We start from the raw sequence: 17,816 nt of genomic DNA, 5'->3' as shown, positions 1-17,816 counted from the left end.
ATGTATACAAATATGTAGGACATATTTTATGAGTAGATTTAACATACAGCAACATAGACAAATAGCAAAAAAAAAATTAATATGAATTATCTATTTATCTCGTTCCCAAGATGTAATAAAAGGATAAGTCTTGCAATATTTCGCTCAGTTCATCTTTGATCATCGATTGAGAAAGACTTTGGTAAAAATCGAAACACTAGTTTCAATTAAAAAATATTTCAACTATAAAAACTCAATTAGAAAATATTAGAAACTCATTAAGAGTTAATTATATTATCTACTTTGGTTCATTAACACCTACATCATTCTAGTTTTTCTATAAACAAATTAATTATTCAATTTTTTTATCTTTTGTTTTTTTTTGTTAAATCTACTTGTCAAATATGTCCCACATTAAAATATATTTATAACTATATTACATTCCTCGCACTTTATATACTTGCGTGGAAGAAATAAAATAGCCAAAGTAATCGTTACATTTATTTGTGCCATATATACGAGAATTATTTGAAGTGCGATATTCTGAAAACTTGTATAATCATAGCTCAAATTACATTTGATAATTTATTATAAGGTAGGAAGAAAAAGACAAAGAGAGAAAGAGAGAGAAAAAGAAGGGAAGAGAAAAATAGAGTAATATATGCAGGATTTAATATGATTTTTTAATAATTAAAATACTTAGAAATGGAGAAGGAAAAAAGACTGGTAGAAGGCACCCGCCGTTATCTAGATCTACACATTAAAAGATCTACCTAGATCCAGATTAAAAGAACGATATAAATCGAACAAGATTTGCTCATAGGTGAGAAAGATTTCAATTTTTCGAAAAATATTCGCGGCAGGATAACATTAATTGCAAGCCACTGATCAGCAAATCGCGATAGATATTATTTATACTAAATAAATTTAAAGCTTTTAACATTTTTCCACTTATATTTACAATTATAAACATTTTACATCGAAAATGTACATATGAAAGCCGATAGAAGAATTTTGTTATATTTTTTAAATCAAATAAAATAATTTGAAGTAATAAAAGCTATTGTAGTTGACCTCAGAATGAATATACTCAATTTGAAAAAAGCACTTCTCTAATATTTCATCAGTTATATTTAAAAAACTAAGTTTTCCGTAAAAAAAATAGCATGCAATGCGTAAGATACAAATTTGTTAAATAATGTAATAACAATAATGATAATAATAATAACATTAAGACAGCGATATGTAAGAGGTACGGTGCGAATTTTTCTATCACAGGGTATTACCCATATGCCCTCCTTATGAATTCGGATGGATCATAGGATAGACCTGATGGATAAACCTCGAATAAATAATAATAATAATAAAACACGATAATACTATAATATAACAATAATAAAATAGTAATAAAAACATTAAAATTAATAACAGTAAAAGCAACAATAAAGTTGTAATTACTACTTTTATCATCGTTTACAATGCTATAATCATCAGCATAATCATCGTCGTTGTTGTTCTAATTATAATGACGTTCAAATAAATAAACGTTTTAAGATTAAGTTACAGCGATATGCGCGCCATATGCGATTCATCTTGGAGTTAATTAGTTAGCAAAGTACATTATTTAATTATAATTATTATTTAATATTCATAATTACGACACATAGGTTTATGGTACGTGAGCGTAAAATGAATCAAAAGACAACAATAGAAGTTACATTAATGCAAACATATTTTCAATACAGATATTATTAAACTGCCTTTGCGTAAATACGATCAGGAGATACCATTGTTAAAGATACTTGTATGTTATTAAAATTATCATCTGTAGAAAGTTTTGATAACAATATTATTTACATTTGAAAATTAAAATGTAAAAAATAAAATGATCTTTGTCGTTAAAATTTCACTTCATGTACTATTATAAAAAAAAATCTTCGTCTCTCAAATTGTCCGAAAGTAAAATAATATTACTAAGTCATAGAAATTAAAAGAATATAAAGAATATCGATGGTAAGTTTTGCGATTAATCAAAAATAATCATTAATATCTATGTCAACATCATAAATGGATTATCCATTTTTAAGAATATTTGCGAATAGTGGTTTTCTCTCTTCACTGATTTTCTAAATCTTCCATTCAATAGCTGCTAATGCTTTATATGTATGTCACTTTTTTAATCAAAACTTATTCGATGATGCTCTATCATTTTAATAACAATTATATATTATAACAATGTTTCCTGCAATTGCAAATCTCTTAAATTAATAATTATGTTTTTTACATCAGTAATGATACATGCAATACTGCGCGACAATGAAACATTATATATATACATTAATATCTAGATTAGTATAAAATTTCCTAATCTTTCAAATTCATAAGAAAAGAACGTGTATACCATATTATATGCGATACCATGAAAACGAAACAAAAATCGAGAAGTTTAATTAAAACATTTATTTGAAAACATTTTCTTAAGATACTTGTCTTTATCACACAGACCAATTAAATGGGACTAAACAAAAAATTCTTTAAGCAAAGCTATAATTGACTTAAGCGCTTGCCTAAAATAAATACGAATTCTCAGTACTTCTATACATGACCACATTGTTCAATCACTTTTTGAAGAATTTATTGCACTTCTTATTCGACAAATATATATACACTTGTTCCCTTTTATCAAATCATCCTCTTGCTCTATAATAATTTATAATTGATGTTTTTTGATGCAAAAAATAATAAATAAAACTTTCCTAAATATTTTTCCTGACCCAATTTTTAAATATTATGTATTTGTATCGTACTGTTTTTATGCTTATCTTAAAAAGATTTAAGGAATTTAAGGAACTAACGAAATACGCGGCAAGGTCCAGATTGAGCTTATCGTTAAGACAAAAATCTTGTATCGACTGTTTGGTACAGGAATACAGCTGCTTTAGGATCAGTTGAATTTTTATTATATTGATAGAACCAACATTCGATAGGAATCTCACTGTAATTCATTAATCATTATATAAATAGTAAGTTTGGCGTACAAGTACAGTGTGCAGCAAATAACGTAGACATCACCATCATTTTCAATATCAATTCAGATATTTTTTACTATTACATTTTAAGCAAATATAGATAATGTATTAATTTAACTTTTGATCCTATAATATAATCGTTTTTATAATTATGACTTCTTCATTAGTTATTTAACGATGTACGTATGTGCGTGCGTTCATATGTGTATGTGTGTGTGCGTACGAGATCTATTAAAAAAGACAGAATAGAATTTTTTGTTTGCGTGCTAATGATTTGAAAGAGAAGTTATATGATAGAAAATCTTTATTTTAAAAATAAATACCACATGCAGTATTAATTATCTGTAATTTTTTGTGCAGCAAATAGTATTGTACTGTGAGCATGTAATGAGTTATGAATGTTACAAATGCATGTGGTGCATATTTATTTTTAGAATAAAAACCAGCACGTAATAATAACGTGGTCTTTAAATTAACGCTCCTTCAAATTAGCATGTGACAAAGAAATTTGATGACTTTTTAAGTATACTTCGTATGTATATATATGTACATGTATATATATGTATGTGTATATTATGTGCATATGTATTTATAATATAAATAAGTCAACTAATGTTGAACAGTTTTTTCTTTACACAGAATAAGTTGTTTACAAGAATAAAATGATAATTTATTTATATTAATTACAATGTTTTGTTAGAAATATTTCGAAATAATGAATAAAATAATTTTATGTTATATCTTTTTAATATAATAAGATTAAGTATTATATAAATTATTAGTTCAGTTCAGGAGAACATAAACAGAAAGTAATGTTGACTCCTTGTTATCGTCCTATATTATATTTAGGACGTTTTTTCTCTAAATTTGAACATTTATATTACAAGTTACAAAGTCATGCAACATAACGAAGAAGCGACTGCTGTTTGCACAAAATCCAATTAAATTTATGAAAATGTAATCGAATAAATTGTATAACAATCTTGTCCGAGTGCATTTTTATGCTTGATTTTTATAATACATTACATTGTTTTTTTGCATCATTGATTCATTCTTTTACATGTTTTACATCTCGGAGGTTCACAAAACAAGTATAAAATTTCAGCGTGAATCGCAATATGGAAATGTCAATTAAAAAATTTGCATGCCAAAAGATGGAATCGTTTGATGACAAGAAAGTTATTCTGTATTTTCTATAAGATTGATAATAGATAATTAATTGCATTAGATATGCAATTAAAAAAATGTGTTCTTATCATTATCTGTAATTTAACCATAATATTGTTAATGACAAATATAAGATTATGGATATGAAATAACACATATTACAAAGATGTGAGTGCATAAAATGCGAGAAAGCGAGCATGTTTCAAATAATTGTCCCGATTGGCTATATAACGAAATTATGCCAGTATATATGTAGTAGCTCTAAATGGCCTATTACATTTATTACATATAATTACTTTACTATAAATAGTGTGTATGAATAATAGCCGTACTTTTACACTTGGTTGTATCGATTATTTATTTTGAAAGCATAAATGTGATTTTATTAGAATTATAAGAGATGTCTGCGGATGTGTTATCAAATTATATTATCAGATTAGAATTGGATAAAAGTAACATAAGACACGATGTAAAATCATTTCCTTTATTAAAGATTTTTTAAAATCATATGGCTTTTTATTAGCGATTTTTATGTTAATGGATAAGAATTTGTATTTCACATACACACACACACACACACAACTGTAATTAAATATATATATTAAAAACATAATAAGAGTAACTTTAACAATTATTTCATATTAAAATTATAATATTTTTTTGTGTTTAATTTCATATACAATGTAAAATACTGAAAATACATAATAATTAAATAAGCAATGGATGATCATATAATAACTCCATTTCGATAGAACGAATAATTCAAAATCAAAAAGAAAATATATGTGATGTACACATACAAAATATACTATAATCCATGTAATCTCATTATCTAAAAATGACAAAAATATATAAAAACTTAAATTTTTCAAAGAAAAAAATTTTCAGAAAATCGTTACAACTTTCTCAAGCCAAATACAATCGCGAACTGTCCGAAGGTTCAAGTCTCGCTTGTGAAACGTACGAAATTGCGAAGATAATTCAAAACAATTCAAAGAAAATTACAAAAACAACGTAAAGACCGGCTGAGATCTTACCGACGAATTTCGAATTTCGCAACGACTTTCGCCAGCAGATGGCGATTACACATAAGGCGTCGGTAGAATGATAAACAACGTCGCGGCCTTCAAATCCGTGTCCAATCGTCGGTGACCTCCAAGACTTTTCAAATTTGAACGTAAAATCAATCGACTGTTATTGTTTAAAACCTGAGTGGGAATGTGGGTTATGTGTGATCGCGTTTGAGCGGATTCGCAGAGTTTACGCGATTGTGAAACGATGAAGGACTGCTGATAGATCCGTTCCTCGAATTGTTCGTCGGGGCATCGCCACGATCGGAACAAAGGATCTATACGATGTTTACTCCTATCGCACCTAAGAGTTCCGGCGTGCTAAATGACACGGTGTTGAGCACTCCACAGCCACAGGCGACGTCCACTGTTCGCAGAAAAGCCATGTATGTTATCTCAGACCTTCTCTGAAAAAATCCTCCATTTCCACGAATCAACAGGCGTTTCGTTAAAAGGTTCTTCCTTTTTGCGCATCAATCATTCGAATCAACTGTCGTCCTGCTATTCAATTGATTCTTAGAGTTAAATACTCATTATATAGAGAATCACATGAATTATAGTTGATTTTAGGTAATAGTTGCTTTCCATTTTCACATAAGTGATATTAGGTCTAAATTTATGTATTTTATACTCACATAATGACCTCACTACTTGCTTACTTTAATAAAGTTATCACATAACAACACAGGTTTATAATCTCATTTTTAATGTAATTTAACAAGACTCTGTAAAGCATACGGTCTCGAGATTGTGCAGATTGTAAGTAAAAACTCGGTTGAATCTCCTCACTTGTCATGAAAAAGAACGTGCATTCAACTGAGTAGATGATTTTACAAATGAGAATTATCTTTCGGTATAAATGGAAAGCGACTATTACTTATGGAAGTGGATCTTAAAGATATTTTGTTCCAGGTTGGAGAGTAAATTCAGTGATAAGCTGCAATCAGGTGAAGAAAAGAGCAAGCAGGATCTATTATATGATGATGAATTGACACAGAAAGAGGATACTTCGTTAGGTCTTCTTGATAATATGTCAGGTGAGATCTTCCGAATTTATGAGTACCGAATCATTAGAAGATCATGTAAGAATCAAACGGTGTAGGAACATAAAACGAATAAAGAATTTAATTTTAGAACACATATACGTTAAGATCTTTATTTGTTTTGCGCTGCTACACATCTGTCTCTTATATGCCCATTTTAATGTATTAATTTGTTATGATTTGATAATAAGAGTCCTATTTTTGCTTATTTGTTCATGAACATTATTGTATTAGCAGAACTGTACTAATATATGATATTGATGACAGATCTTACAAGCATAAGCACAACGGAGAACGAGCAGAAATTGAATTTTTCCAATATAGATGCAGAACTTGAAATAGCCAGAAAGCTTTTACAGAGATGTAGCGATAAGAATTCTGTTCCAACCATAGGTAAATAAAAATAGAAAAAGGATGTACAAGAATATCTGTGCACATAAATTAATTCTAATTTTAATATTTGAATGGCAATTGTTTTAGACACAAATAAAGAAAATAATGCTAATATGCAAAATATAACGAGCAATACGCCAGTTTCAAATTTTACTTTACCAATTGAAGCTTGTATGTCCGAGTTGGACAAGGAGTGCAACATGAGTCACTCGGTGAGTAAAGCTAGTATACAACTAGTAGATATTTCCATGTGTGATAAATATGATTTATAAATATTTTAAAATCAGAATATTTTAGAAAAAGTAAATTCCAGGTTACTTTTGAACCCAATGAAATAACAGCACGTTCATCTGGTGTCAGTAGTAGTGCTAAAAGACAATCTCATATGAACTTATCTTTCCATGGCATTAGTTTCAATAAAAACGACATAATGGCACAACTTAATAACGAGATAATGGCAGAAGAATTTTTATCTAATTCAAAAGGGGCTGAACAATTGTCAATGGATCAGACTTGCTTTGCTCCGCATAATTTCACATATTGTATGCCAGGCATGAAAACAGAAAAGCATGAAAAAATAGACTTTACTACTCTTTCTGGTATCATTGGAGAGCTAGACTTGTCAATCGAGTATGTATGTTTTTGTATGCATAAAGATATGTTATATGAAATACATGTTAATATAAATTAATGTCTAAATTATAGATCTTGTGCTGGACGGAAAGTATCTATCGGCAGATATTTTGAACGTAAATCTGATGATATAGAAATGCTGGGAAATGGGAAAGCAAAACCAAGCCTTAAGGTTTTGGAAACTCCTATAAAAACGAGCAAATTACCAGTATTAGTTGAATCAACTGTCTCGACAGATGGTAATTACACAATTGTTAATAAAATATAAAATAAAATAAAATAAAATTTTCTCGTGTACAGTAAAAATTATATTGTAGCAACATCGTCAATGCAATTGACAGAGAAAGAGCATACGCTTATTCCCAATATAAGAAGAGATATAGATGAAAATAGTATCATAAGTTTGAGCACTATTGTTAATACTTTAGAAGATGTTAACAGCGAGACACCACGACGATTGGTTGATCAGCTTTTAATGGCACAGAAGAAGAAAAACCATTCTCTAATGTATAATAATACAAGAAAAGAAAACTCCGATGAAAAGTCTATTTTAGCAATGTCTATTGGAAATTCGAACAAGTTTAATGATATTAATGTAGAGAATCGCTCAGCTAAATTATCAATAGATAATAAAACCAAAAATGAAACTTTAAATGAAATTGTTAATATAAAGCAGGAGCGTAGAAGCGTATCATTCCCTTCAAATGAAAATGTAAAGAAGGCTGAATCCTTCATGAATGTATCTAAAAAGAAAATGTTAGAGGATTCATGTAATGAAAACGTGGTATCTTCAATTAATCAAGACATAGGTATGTAAATTGAAATCTTTATAAGATATTTACATTTGATTCTTTTATGGATTTTGTTGCACGATATAGCATTTCAATCTGTATTCATGATATATCTGAGATTAGAGTATATAATCAATTTTTTTTTATAATTTAAAAGATTAAATTCAAACTTTAATGTATAAATATCTTGACATATAACTTTAACAACTAGGTGTGCCGTCAACATCAGATTTTACATTTTCTTTACAAAATTCCACATTACCATGCAATGACAAATTGACTGCATTGTCCTATATACCATTTAAAATGAACAGAAAAAGTTTTGATGAAGAGAGCTACAAAAATTTGAATATTCAAAACAAAGAACAAAATATTTCTAATAGTATGATAGGCTCATCGTTCTCAATGAACAATATGAACATGCAGACTGATTCAAGTAGTATAGTTTATTTACTTATTAACTTAAAATATAATAGATATGATAGATATATGACAATATTTTTTTTTCCAGAGAATGTCGTTCTTGGCAAGAATACAGAAGAAGCATGCAATTGTGTTATTGGTATGACGAATGAAGTAAATGTTGAACTCATAAATAATGGAGATAGATGGATCACGTATATCTTTAAGTTAATTGAAGTAGTAGGAGATACACAAAGTATTGAATTGAATATTCCTTCGAAGGAAATTTTAATAAATTCTAATAGTACCCAATCCACAAAGGTATAATTCAGTATCAGCTGAAAATGAATTTTACTTGTAAAGATAATAACTAGACTATTTCTTTCAGATTGAAGTAAAAGTACTAAAAATGTGTAAACCAATATTTGTAATATTAAATATATTTTTATCAGATATGGTAGCAAAATCAAAATGGTCTATGAAACACATAATCTTTGTTAATCCGGAGCAACTTGAGCTTGATATTATATGTCCTTCTGACAAACAAAACTTAGATTTCCAATACATCGGAGAAGAAACAATCAAAGTTCTACCTATAATATTTTATAATAAAAACAACGTTGCTGTACCTGTGAAACTGTCAATATTAGAAGTGAGATACAAATCTACTAAAATGTAATTAGATCGATATACTGAAAACTGATTATATATTTTCAACTTATAGGAGGGTTCAAAAATATTTAGCATTGATGGATCAACGCATTTTCTACTTGAACCACTTAAGAAATTTACCACTAATATAAAATGTGAAAAATTGCGATCTATATCAGTAGGCAAGTATCTCTTATACTAGCTGTATACTTCATATACAGGCATTGATCTATTGGAGATGTAAGAAAGTTTTGTTAAATAGATTCTCCGCAGAGACAGCCACAACATTGGAAGGGCAAACTAATTGTATATGTACAATCCAATGATGACACTATATTACTTAAAAAAGAGATACCTCTTTACGCACAAATAGGTTTTTGTAAAATCCAAATCGTCGACACGGAAGTACCGATAGTTGTTCCAAGACAGCAAGGAAAATCGATAAACATCATTAACTCGGGAAATATCGCAATTCATGTGTTCGCGACTATCGTACCATTTGAAGGGCATTCAAATGCGACGCAAGATTTTTTTATAAAGCCAGATGATATATTTTTGCAAGTTGGAGAAAGGAGTTCATTCTTAATTGTATATAAACCACAATTTTCCGATGCAAACTCTGTAAATAATGAAAGGTAATGATTAATTTGTAAATTATAAATTTATTTGTCTACTGTACTATTTAATTATTTATTGTTATTTTTTCAGATATGCAAAGATTAAGTTAGTTGCCGGGAACAATGTTTATCACTACATTATAAGTACCGAACAAAAATTAATAGAATCAGAAAAAGAAAATTATTTACGTTGCCATACGCCTAATAATGTTGTATATCTAAGTCCAGCAACATCGCCACAAAGTGTAACTTCTAATAGGTAGGTATTTATGAGTTTATATATATATATAAATGTACATGTATTATTATTATTATTAACAGCAAATCTTTTTATATATAGATCTGGACCTTGCGATAGAAATTCACCAATCAGTACAGTATCTAGTTTAGCTGTAGCAGGACATGTAATTCCAATCAGAGCTACACACGCTGCCCTAGTATGGAATAGTGTAAAAACAGGAAAAAGTGAAACTAAAGAATTTACAATTCGCAACACGAGCAATAACAAGATTAAAATTCAAATAGACATATGTGATGATAGTAAGAGTTTTAAGGTATTACATATACATATATATTTTTTGTGTTATCTGAAGAAAAAGTTGTGATACAATTTATATCAATATCTGTTATAGTTTCTTGGAGATAAACAGACTATCAACACAAGCCTGGTACGAGTAATGCAACGTCAAGAAATTAAGACACTTGCAGTTGTGTTCAGTCCTTATTGCGTAGGCTCAGTAGTTGGAAAAATTACTATCAAACATTATACAAAAGAGAGTAGTGATTCTCAGCAGTTTAAAAGAGTGTGTATATTTAATGATAATAGGTTTAATTTACTTTTTAACAAGAAAGAGAGAGAGGGAATATTTATAATTTAAATTGACAGATACCTTTGTATGGATACGGAGGTTGCAGTAAAGTAAAAATTTCGGGACCATTTAAAGATTCGAGTAAAAAATTGTGGTTGTCACTTGGCAATTTATATTCTGAAACTATGACTTTGAGCGCTAGTATTAGACTGGATAACATTGGCGACTTACGTTCATTCGCCAAAGTCACAATCATACCTAAAGGTTTGACTAAATTAATTCTCCTATTTTCTTTATATATTACGTATTAATATGAGTTACGCAAGGATAAACACATTCGTATATTTTAGTTATTTCTCCAATAATGGATTCTAGTTGGCATATGAATCCAAAAGAAATAATACTTAATTCTAAAGAATCTCAAGAAATAACAATACAATTTCACCCAAAGAAAGAAGACTTTGCGTTATTGAAACGTTCAGAAGTCTCGCATGTGGCAACGATAAATGTTATTTATGGCGATGAACCAACCCGCTGGCGAATACGCAGGTAAAACGTACGCTGTGTATTCAGACAAATAGACATTTATTGGCATTAATTTTCTAATTGATAAATATATACTTTTTTGTCAGATTGTATAATAAATTGATGAAAGAGTCGGGTGAATCAATTGGAAATGAAAATGAAGCATTCAAGAATATTGTGCATCCCATATGTAAAATTTTTCCTGGAGAGCAACTAATTCCTGGCATAACGTTGATTCGCGATTCTATTGTAAGTATCTACAATTATATTATTTAGCCTCATTACTGTTTACGTAATAATAACAGCGTGTATTTAAATAGCAAAACCTAAATGATCTATGCACTGGTGTTCATCAATATGAGATAATGCTCACAGTGGAAGCATGCGCGGATGATACTTTGCCTGTTCATTATGATACTGATGAATCGGAGATGTATCAGTCTCTTATAAACGACACTACTCATTTAGACGAAGCGGGTGGAGCAAGTTTCTTCGCTTCTCAGTAAGAGATCTTTTCATTTGTATTATATTTTTCTTCTAGCATGCATATTTCTCATTACGCGTTTATCAGTTTTTTATAACTATGTCAACTTAAAAAAGATTTCTTGTTAAAATAACTTGTTAATATTTTATTACACAGAACTATAGAATATGAAGTTCAACACCCTGAATTGCAAAGAGATCAATTCACTGTAACTCCGTCCACCATCACTCTGACTCCTCCAGTAAAGAATGAAGCAACTGTGACTATTCTTAGCTTTTTCAAAACAGCCGAGCCATTTCAGACCAGTCTATCAAATTCAGATTATTTCAGTGTTGTTCCTGCAGAAGGAATGTTACCTAGCAAAAAGAGCTTTCCTTTAAAGATACAGTGTTCACAGAAACTGGATCGTAATATGCAGGCTGTACTTGCGATTTATACAGAAAACAATAAACAGGACGTGTTGATTAAAGTCGCAGTGAGGCGATAATAATCGGTTATGTGAAAGAATAATAATATTTATTTATATAATTGTAATTTAAAAGTTTTACAAAAACGATATTTTATTAATAATTTTTAACAAACTATCACGTGTTTTTCTTCAATACATTCCTAGTTATTTTAGTCTGTTCGTAATTGTTACTTAAGTTTATCGCAGAAGTTGTTAATGATGAAGTAATTTGAAATTGCGTGTTGTATTTCTCTTTTAAAGCTAGTATTATCGATACCATATTTTTCACATCATCAATCCCCGAATGTAGACGTCCCTTTAACGGAACATTCAGTCGCGCAAGCATGTCCTTTAAACTCTTAGGATAACATCCAGTAGATTCGCAAAATATATGCTTTAACTCTATCCACTGCTTGAACTGATCCGGTAACGTAATACCATCCAAATCGCATTGACTCGGCAGCATAATTTTTAAATCCCAATTACCGCAAGTGACGAATGAGCTTTTCTCAGGTTTGTCAAAGTATCCTCTCTTAGTCAACCACTCGCAGAAATTTGAAAACACGTCGACAAAATAAGGCTGATCATCCACCGTCTCCTGCATGATTCCGGTTAATTCTGTGCAGAACGGCGTGAGGGTGGGATGAACTCTGGGTTTCACGTATGTATGAAACGTGTCCTTCAGTTTCCAATCGTAGGTGGACAGCACCGCGCACGGTAGCTCGATAATCTCCTGCGGCTTGAGCACTGTATACTTCTCGCACGTGGCCTCAAAGTCCATCACAAGAAGGTATTCAAACTTTTGTACTATCTTGCGGGAAGGAATGATCATCGTTCTGGGATACCTTTGGAGAACTCGATGGGCCATACTTATCCCTTGTACGAGTGGATCGAGTGGATCATGTCCCTGTATAGTTCCCAAACAAAATAAATATTTTTAGATGAAATCGCTTGGCCTAGTTGTCCCTTATTTACTCAGTTTTTTAGTAACTTCATTACTTGTTTGTTCAATCAATTGTGAATGAATTTATTACGAGATTAAATTTTATGCAAAATATGCTGTATTTATTATTACATCAAGGTTGTTGGCGAACCTTACTATCAAAAGAGCAAAATTGCGAAACTGTGATTAAACACTATCAAGTAGCTTTAACCCTTAACTGTGGCTATGTTTTTATTGCACACTATAAGTTGTAGGATAAGAATTCCTACTTTTGATAAAAAAAAGGGAAATAGCTTAAGACTTAATTACTCTCTAAATTTTTCTTAAAAGTCCAGTTCCTCCAACATAAGATTAACCTCAATTTTAACTTATTGTGTTTCTTTTTTTAATTCTTAGAATTAGAAAAAGATAAAATAAACCGAATTGTGAAGTGAAATTAAAGTTCTAATCTTACATTAAGGTAAAACCGGACCTAAGAGTGAGATTTCATTCTTTAGGGTGAGACTCATTCTAAAAATTTCAGAGTAATATATACTTTTATTGTATATATACACTAGTTAATAAAACTTCCACTTTTAGATACAAAAAAAGGAAATAAAAATAACTGCTCTCCACTATGTAGACTTGCTGCCGAATTAAGTTTGATTTAAAAACAGGTGTTGATCGAGTTTGTGCAGAAGAACGACAAGAATCCCAGAGACTCCACAAATAACCCGCATCCACGGTTGAAGGTTAGAACTCTCGTAGTTTAGAAAAAATATATTTTCCGATGTTACCTAACAATAAATTTTTTGTAAATGCAATTCTGCTGAGAGAAGATCAAATTTGAACACGAGTGCGATAAGTAGACGCGCGTTGGAACGATTTCACGTTTGTGGAGCACATAGCAAAATGTGACTGCGTCGCGCAACCACAGGTGGCACAACTCTTGGAATCATGTTGACATCGCTATGTTCTGCGCAATCGGAGCATTCGAAGCAACCGGCGAAACGCGCGGCAAGAGTATAACCTTCAAATTCTTCAAACGGTTCGAGCGTGATATAACCTTAGAAGCTGAAGGCGCATTATTCCATTAACCGGTTGGTATCACTCCAAGAAAAGTCAAACGAGATATTGAGAGTCGACGATTTTATGGCACGATGACGTCCAGCAATGAACAACAAACAAATTTACCATGGTGAGTACGAAACTTGGGACATCGATCAAGGAACATCGATCAAAAATCTTCTTGTATTTCAGGGTCGAAAAGTACCGTCCTAAAAGCCTGGATGAACTTATTTCTCATGAGACGATAATAAAGACGAGTAAGTGAACGACGCAAGTAAATAGGACGCGTAAATGTGTGTAACATGTTTTATTATAAAATGAGAAAGAAATTGCTTGTTACAGTAAACAAGTACATTGATGAGAATCAACTGCCGCATCTTCTTCTCTATGGACCACCTGGGACAGGAAAGACTAGTACTATACTGGCGTGTGCTCGTAAACTCTATACTCCAGCTCAGTTCAATTCAATGGTTGCATATCTGTCATTAAATAATTCCATGTCTCTTTATTTCATTCATGTTCCTTACTTTACTTACATGTATTTAGGTATTAGAATTAAATGCTTCCGATGATAGAGGGATAGGTATCGTGCGAGGCCAAATCCTGAGTTTTGCCAGTACAGGCACTATGTATAAATCTGCATTTAAATTAATTATCCTGGATGAAGCCGATGCTATGACAAATGACGCTCAGAATGCACTCAGAAGAAGTAAGAGCATCATCTCAATATTTATAGATTATAAGGTATTAATTAGACATTAATAAAAATAAATATTAATTTGATATTAATTCTAGTTATTGAGAAATACACAGATAATGTGCGTTTCTGTATTATATGCAACTACCTCAGCAAGATTATCCCAGCTCTGCAGTCTCGTTGTACCAGATTTAGATTTCTACCTCTTGCAGCGGAACAAATAATACCAAGACTGAATCACGTCATTGAAGCAGAGAAGTGTGTGAATGAAGATTTATTTTATATCTAATTACTTGATTCTCTTTTATCCCGAGATCTTTCGTTAATGAAAAACTTTCTTTAGTTTAAAAGTTACAGAGGACGGCAAGCAAGCATTAATGACATTAAGTGGCGGTGATATGAGAAAAGTAATAAGCGTACTTCAAAGTACATGGTTTGCTTATGGTGCTGTGAACGAAGGGAATGTGTATAATTGTGTTGGACACCCTTTACCAAGAGACATAACTAGTATTGTAAACTGGTTGCTAAACGAGTCTTACGACACATGCTACAAAAGTATCCTTTTACAATAACAGATTTTAGAGATAAGGCAGCTCTTTTGATCGGTATTTACTTTAAGATTGTTTAAGTAAAGTTTTAAAATGCTAATATTGTTGTGATTGGTTTATGATACTTTAGGATTATACTTAAGACAATCTTAAATATAAGAACTAGCTATGAATCTTGAACTAGCTACTGATCTTTATATCAGATTTTATATAATCCTTGATATATATTACGCAGAGATTCAAGAACTGAAGTTGAACAAGGGACTTGCACTGCAGGATATATTAACAGAAGTTCACTCATATGTGGTTAAAAGTATGTATTGTGCTCAATATGTATATACAGAAATGTTTGTTATTACTAACAAGTATTTTTTTAGTCGATTTTCCTGATCCATTACTTGGTGACTTACTATACAAAATGGCAGAGATAGAGAAAAGATTGGCTTTTGGATGTCGCGACAACATTCAACTAAATGCTCTTATATCTGCATTCTACAGTGTTCGCGATATTGAAACGTGATATCTTCTATCACGCGGATTGAAACAATAAAAATATTAAATCACTGAAAAAAATGCAGGTAATTTTACATGGAAATTACATGTATATGATTGGAAAATTATCTAAATTACATAAATATGCTTGGAAATTTACTGGAAATTGTAAATTTTCAATCATATTTAGGCAATTTTCCAGTCATAAATATGTAATTTCCATGAAAAATTACATGCATTTTTTTCAGTGTACGCTTTCTTAAGATAAAAATTATTATTTTTTTAGTATGTATATACATATATTACATTGGTAACATCAATATATGAAAAATGAGGATGTTTTTATTATTTAAAAAAAGTAAAGTGAGTTTTTAAAGCAAACATTCTCCCGTGAAAGAATAACAATCCTTATTTTTCCAGAAACATTTGATAAGTACATTAAATATCACATATATGTCATAAAAATGTAATAAAATTGTCAATACAATGGAATTGATTACATATTTACGATCAATCTATAGTTTCGTTCCCCATAAGACTTTTCTCGTCCGGAAATAATAGAACTATAAAAGCAATGTATATCTTAGATATAAGTTACAATACGAGATTGCTATCATCGCTTGGTTTCTCCGCTTAATTGCATTCTGGCGTGCGTCTTATCGACAACATACAAAAATTTAAAAATAGCCCGTCAAAGTATAAGTAGCGAATCAGTCGAGTCACCATCGATTCCTTGGCGTCATAAATTACAGCCCTCGTTCCGTTCGCCGCCACTCCTCTTCCCACCGTTGCCCTTCGGGATCGTGATGATCTCCTTACGTGCGCGGAAAAGTGCAAACTTCATTCAGGAGATGATAACTTTCACGAGCAGACAGCAAACATGGATCAGAGGGCCGGGGGAGAACTCGGCGGCGCCGGGCTACAAGTCTGCAATCAGTGTATTCCGTACTCTTGCAAGCAGGAGCGGACCGACAGTAGCCCGGTAAATGCCGTCCAATCAGCACGCGATCGTTCGAGCATCACGTCGACGGGAACCACATCGAAACTTTGGGCATGCGAGCCTCGTGTAAAGATTCTGTCGTAGAAATTTAAGGCTGACCTCACGTAAACGTTACTTATATTGCGTGGAAACCGCGCGACGCAACGTAACTGAAATATCCATGGAGTAGCTTGATTTAACATCTGAAAGTTTTCGTGGAAACAGAAATCATTCACAGAAGAAATCCTATTACGAATAATAGATTGGCGAAACAATTTATTGATAATTTTGTTAAATAAAATCTGTTAATCATTCGAAGGTGACGGTGGGTCTGTTGAATCTATTCGATTATATTCTTTATGTTACATCTGCAAAAGACCTCGCACTATGAAAAATTAGGTCCCGGTGAAATGAGTCAGTCTTCATGGTTTTCACATATAATGTAGCTTCTAATGTGGTGAACAAAAGATGTTATAGACACAAGGCTTAATAAGTTTTTAGCTATGGTATCAAAACTACAAAATTTGTACTCACAGAGTATCTTTGATACACCACAGCTAAAACATTATCCATTATTGAGTCCTGTGACTGTAACATCTTCTGTTCATCACATTTTAATAGCGTTTTCGATCGTAGCGGGTTTGAGCCGACCTGGGTTGGATTAATGACGTTACATGCATCACTATTGGTTGACGTTACATGTTCTACCAATAGTAGAGCATGCAACGTCATTAATCCAACCCAGATCGGTTTAAACCTGTTACGGTCGAAAATGCTATAAGCCACATTATATGTAAAAATTAACTCATTCCAATTTTCTACATGATTAGTTCTTTGGATTATTAAAATAAACTTAGTATTCATTTTTTATACGACTTATTTTAGTTCCTTGAAATTAATTAGTGCCTTTTAATCAATATAAATTAAATAGACCCAGCATCAATAACTTTGTTACAGATTTTAACATCATCTTCAAAGGGTTAAATGAAGATCGTAACCGCATAATGTACAGCGGCACTTCTATTGCCACTCTCGATCTCTGTAATAATTAATAGCTGCGTTTAGCAGA

General features: G+C 31.2%; 3 protein-coding genes across 3 annotated transcripts; 2 read left to right on the top strand and 1 right to left on the bottom strand.

Moving 5' to 3' along the window:
* Positions 1-5,290: 5,290 nt before the first annotated feature.
* spd-2 (spindle defective 2) lies at positions 5,291-12,089 on the top strand. The gene is made up of 19 exons (XM_018449039.1): positions 5,291-5,631; positions 6,158-6,282; positions 6,556-6,681; positions 6,769-6,893; positions 6,995-7,311; positions 7,387-7,553; positions 7,632-8,123; positions 8,617-8,828; positions 8,896-9,159; positions 9,232-9,340; positions 9,421-9,793; positions 9,867-10,034; positions 10,116-10,329; positions 10,408-10,578; positions 10,662-10,848; positions 10,935-11,133; positions 11,217-11,358; positions 11,430-11,611; positions 11,750-12,089. The coding sequence occupies exons 1-19, from the start codon at positions 5,531-5,533 to the stop codon at positions 12,078-12,080; spliced, it is 4,005 nt and encodes a 1,334-aa protein (XP_018304541.1). The 5' UTR covers positions 5,291-5,530; the 3' UTR covers positions 12,081-12,089.
* An 88-nt stretch (positions 12,090-12,177) lies between these two features.
* Positions 12,178-13,911, bottom strand: LOC108723206 (ERI1 exoribonuclease 3). Its single transcript, XM_018448766.1, has 2 exons — positions 13,761-13,911; positions 12,178-12,948 (listed from the first exon to the last, which is right to left on the bottom strand). Exon 2 carries the CDS (start codon positions 12,907-12,909, stop codon positions 12,178-12,180), a length of 732 nt encoding a protein of 243 aa, XP_018304268.1. The 5' UTR covers positions 12,910-12,948; positions 13,761-13,911.
* A 19-nt stretch (positions 13,912-13,930) lies between these two features.
* RfC3 (replication factor C subunit RfC3) lies at positions 13,931-15,810 on the top strand. The gene is made up of 8 exons (XM_018448798.1): positions 13,931-14,161; positions 14,224-14,288; positions 14,374-14,501; positions 14,578-14,740; positions 14,827-14,986; positions 15,072-15,283; positions 15,512-15,589; positions 15,654-15,810. Exons 1-8 carry the CDS (start codon positions 14,124-14,126, stop codon positions 15,794-15,796), a joined length of 987 nt encoding a protein of 328 aa, XP_018304300.1. The 5' UTR covers positions 13,931-14,123; the 3' UTR covers positions 15,797-15,810.
* The last annotated feature ends 2,006 nt before the right edge of the window (positions 15,811-17,816 follow it).

This window comes from Mycetomoellerius zeteki, unplaced genomic scaffold (assembly GCF_001594055.1).
Source record: "Mycetomoellerius zeteki isolate Tzet28-1 unplaced genomic scaffold, Tzet1.0 scaffold228, whole genome shotgun sequence".
Taxonomy (NCBI): Eukaryota; Metazoa; Arthropoda; class Insecta; order Hymenoptera; family Formicidae; genus Mycetomoellerius; species Mycetomoellerius zeteki.
Note: the sequence above shows the minus strand (reverse complement) of the source record. Positions and strands in the feature narration are given on the sequence as shown.

What these genes read in the sequence shown, in the direction of transcription:
- LOC108723206 (XM_018448766.1), bottom strand. Translation starts at nt 12,909, where the DNA reads ATGGCCCATCGAGTTCTCCAAAGGTATCCCAGAACGATGATCATTCCT.
- spd-2 (XM_018449039.1), top strand. Translation starts at nt 5,531, where the DNA reads ATGTTTACTCCTATCGCACCTAAGAGTTCCGGCGTGCTAAATGACACG. An exon ending in CAAAGTGTAACTTCTAATAG is followed by an intron (nt 10,035 to 10,115) that starts GTAGGTATTTAT and finishes TTTTATATATAG; the next exon opens with ATCTGGACCTTGCGATAGAA. An exon ending in CGTTGATTCGCGATTCTATT is followed by an intron (nt 11,359 to 11,429) that starts GTAAGTATCTAC and finishes GTATTTAAATAG; the next exon opens with CAAAACCTAAATGATCTATG.
- RfC3 (XM_018448798.1), top strand. Translation starts at nt 14,124, where the DNA reads ATGACGTCCAGCAATGAACAACAAACAAATTTACCATG. An exon ending in CAACAAACAAATTTACCATG is followed by an intron (nt 14,162 to 14,223) that starts GTGAGTACGAAA and finishes CTTGTATTTCAG; the next exon opens with GGTCGAAAAGTACCGTCCTA. An exon ending in TTACGACACATGCTACAAAA is followed by an intron (nt 15,284 to 15,511) that starts GTATCCTTTTAC and finishes TATATTACGCAG; the next exon opens with AGATTCAAGAACTGAAGTTG.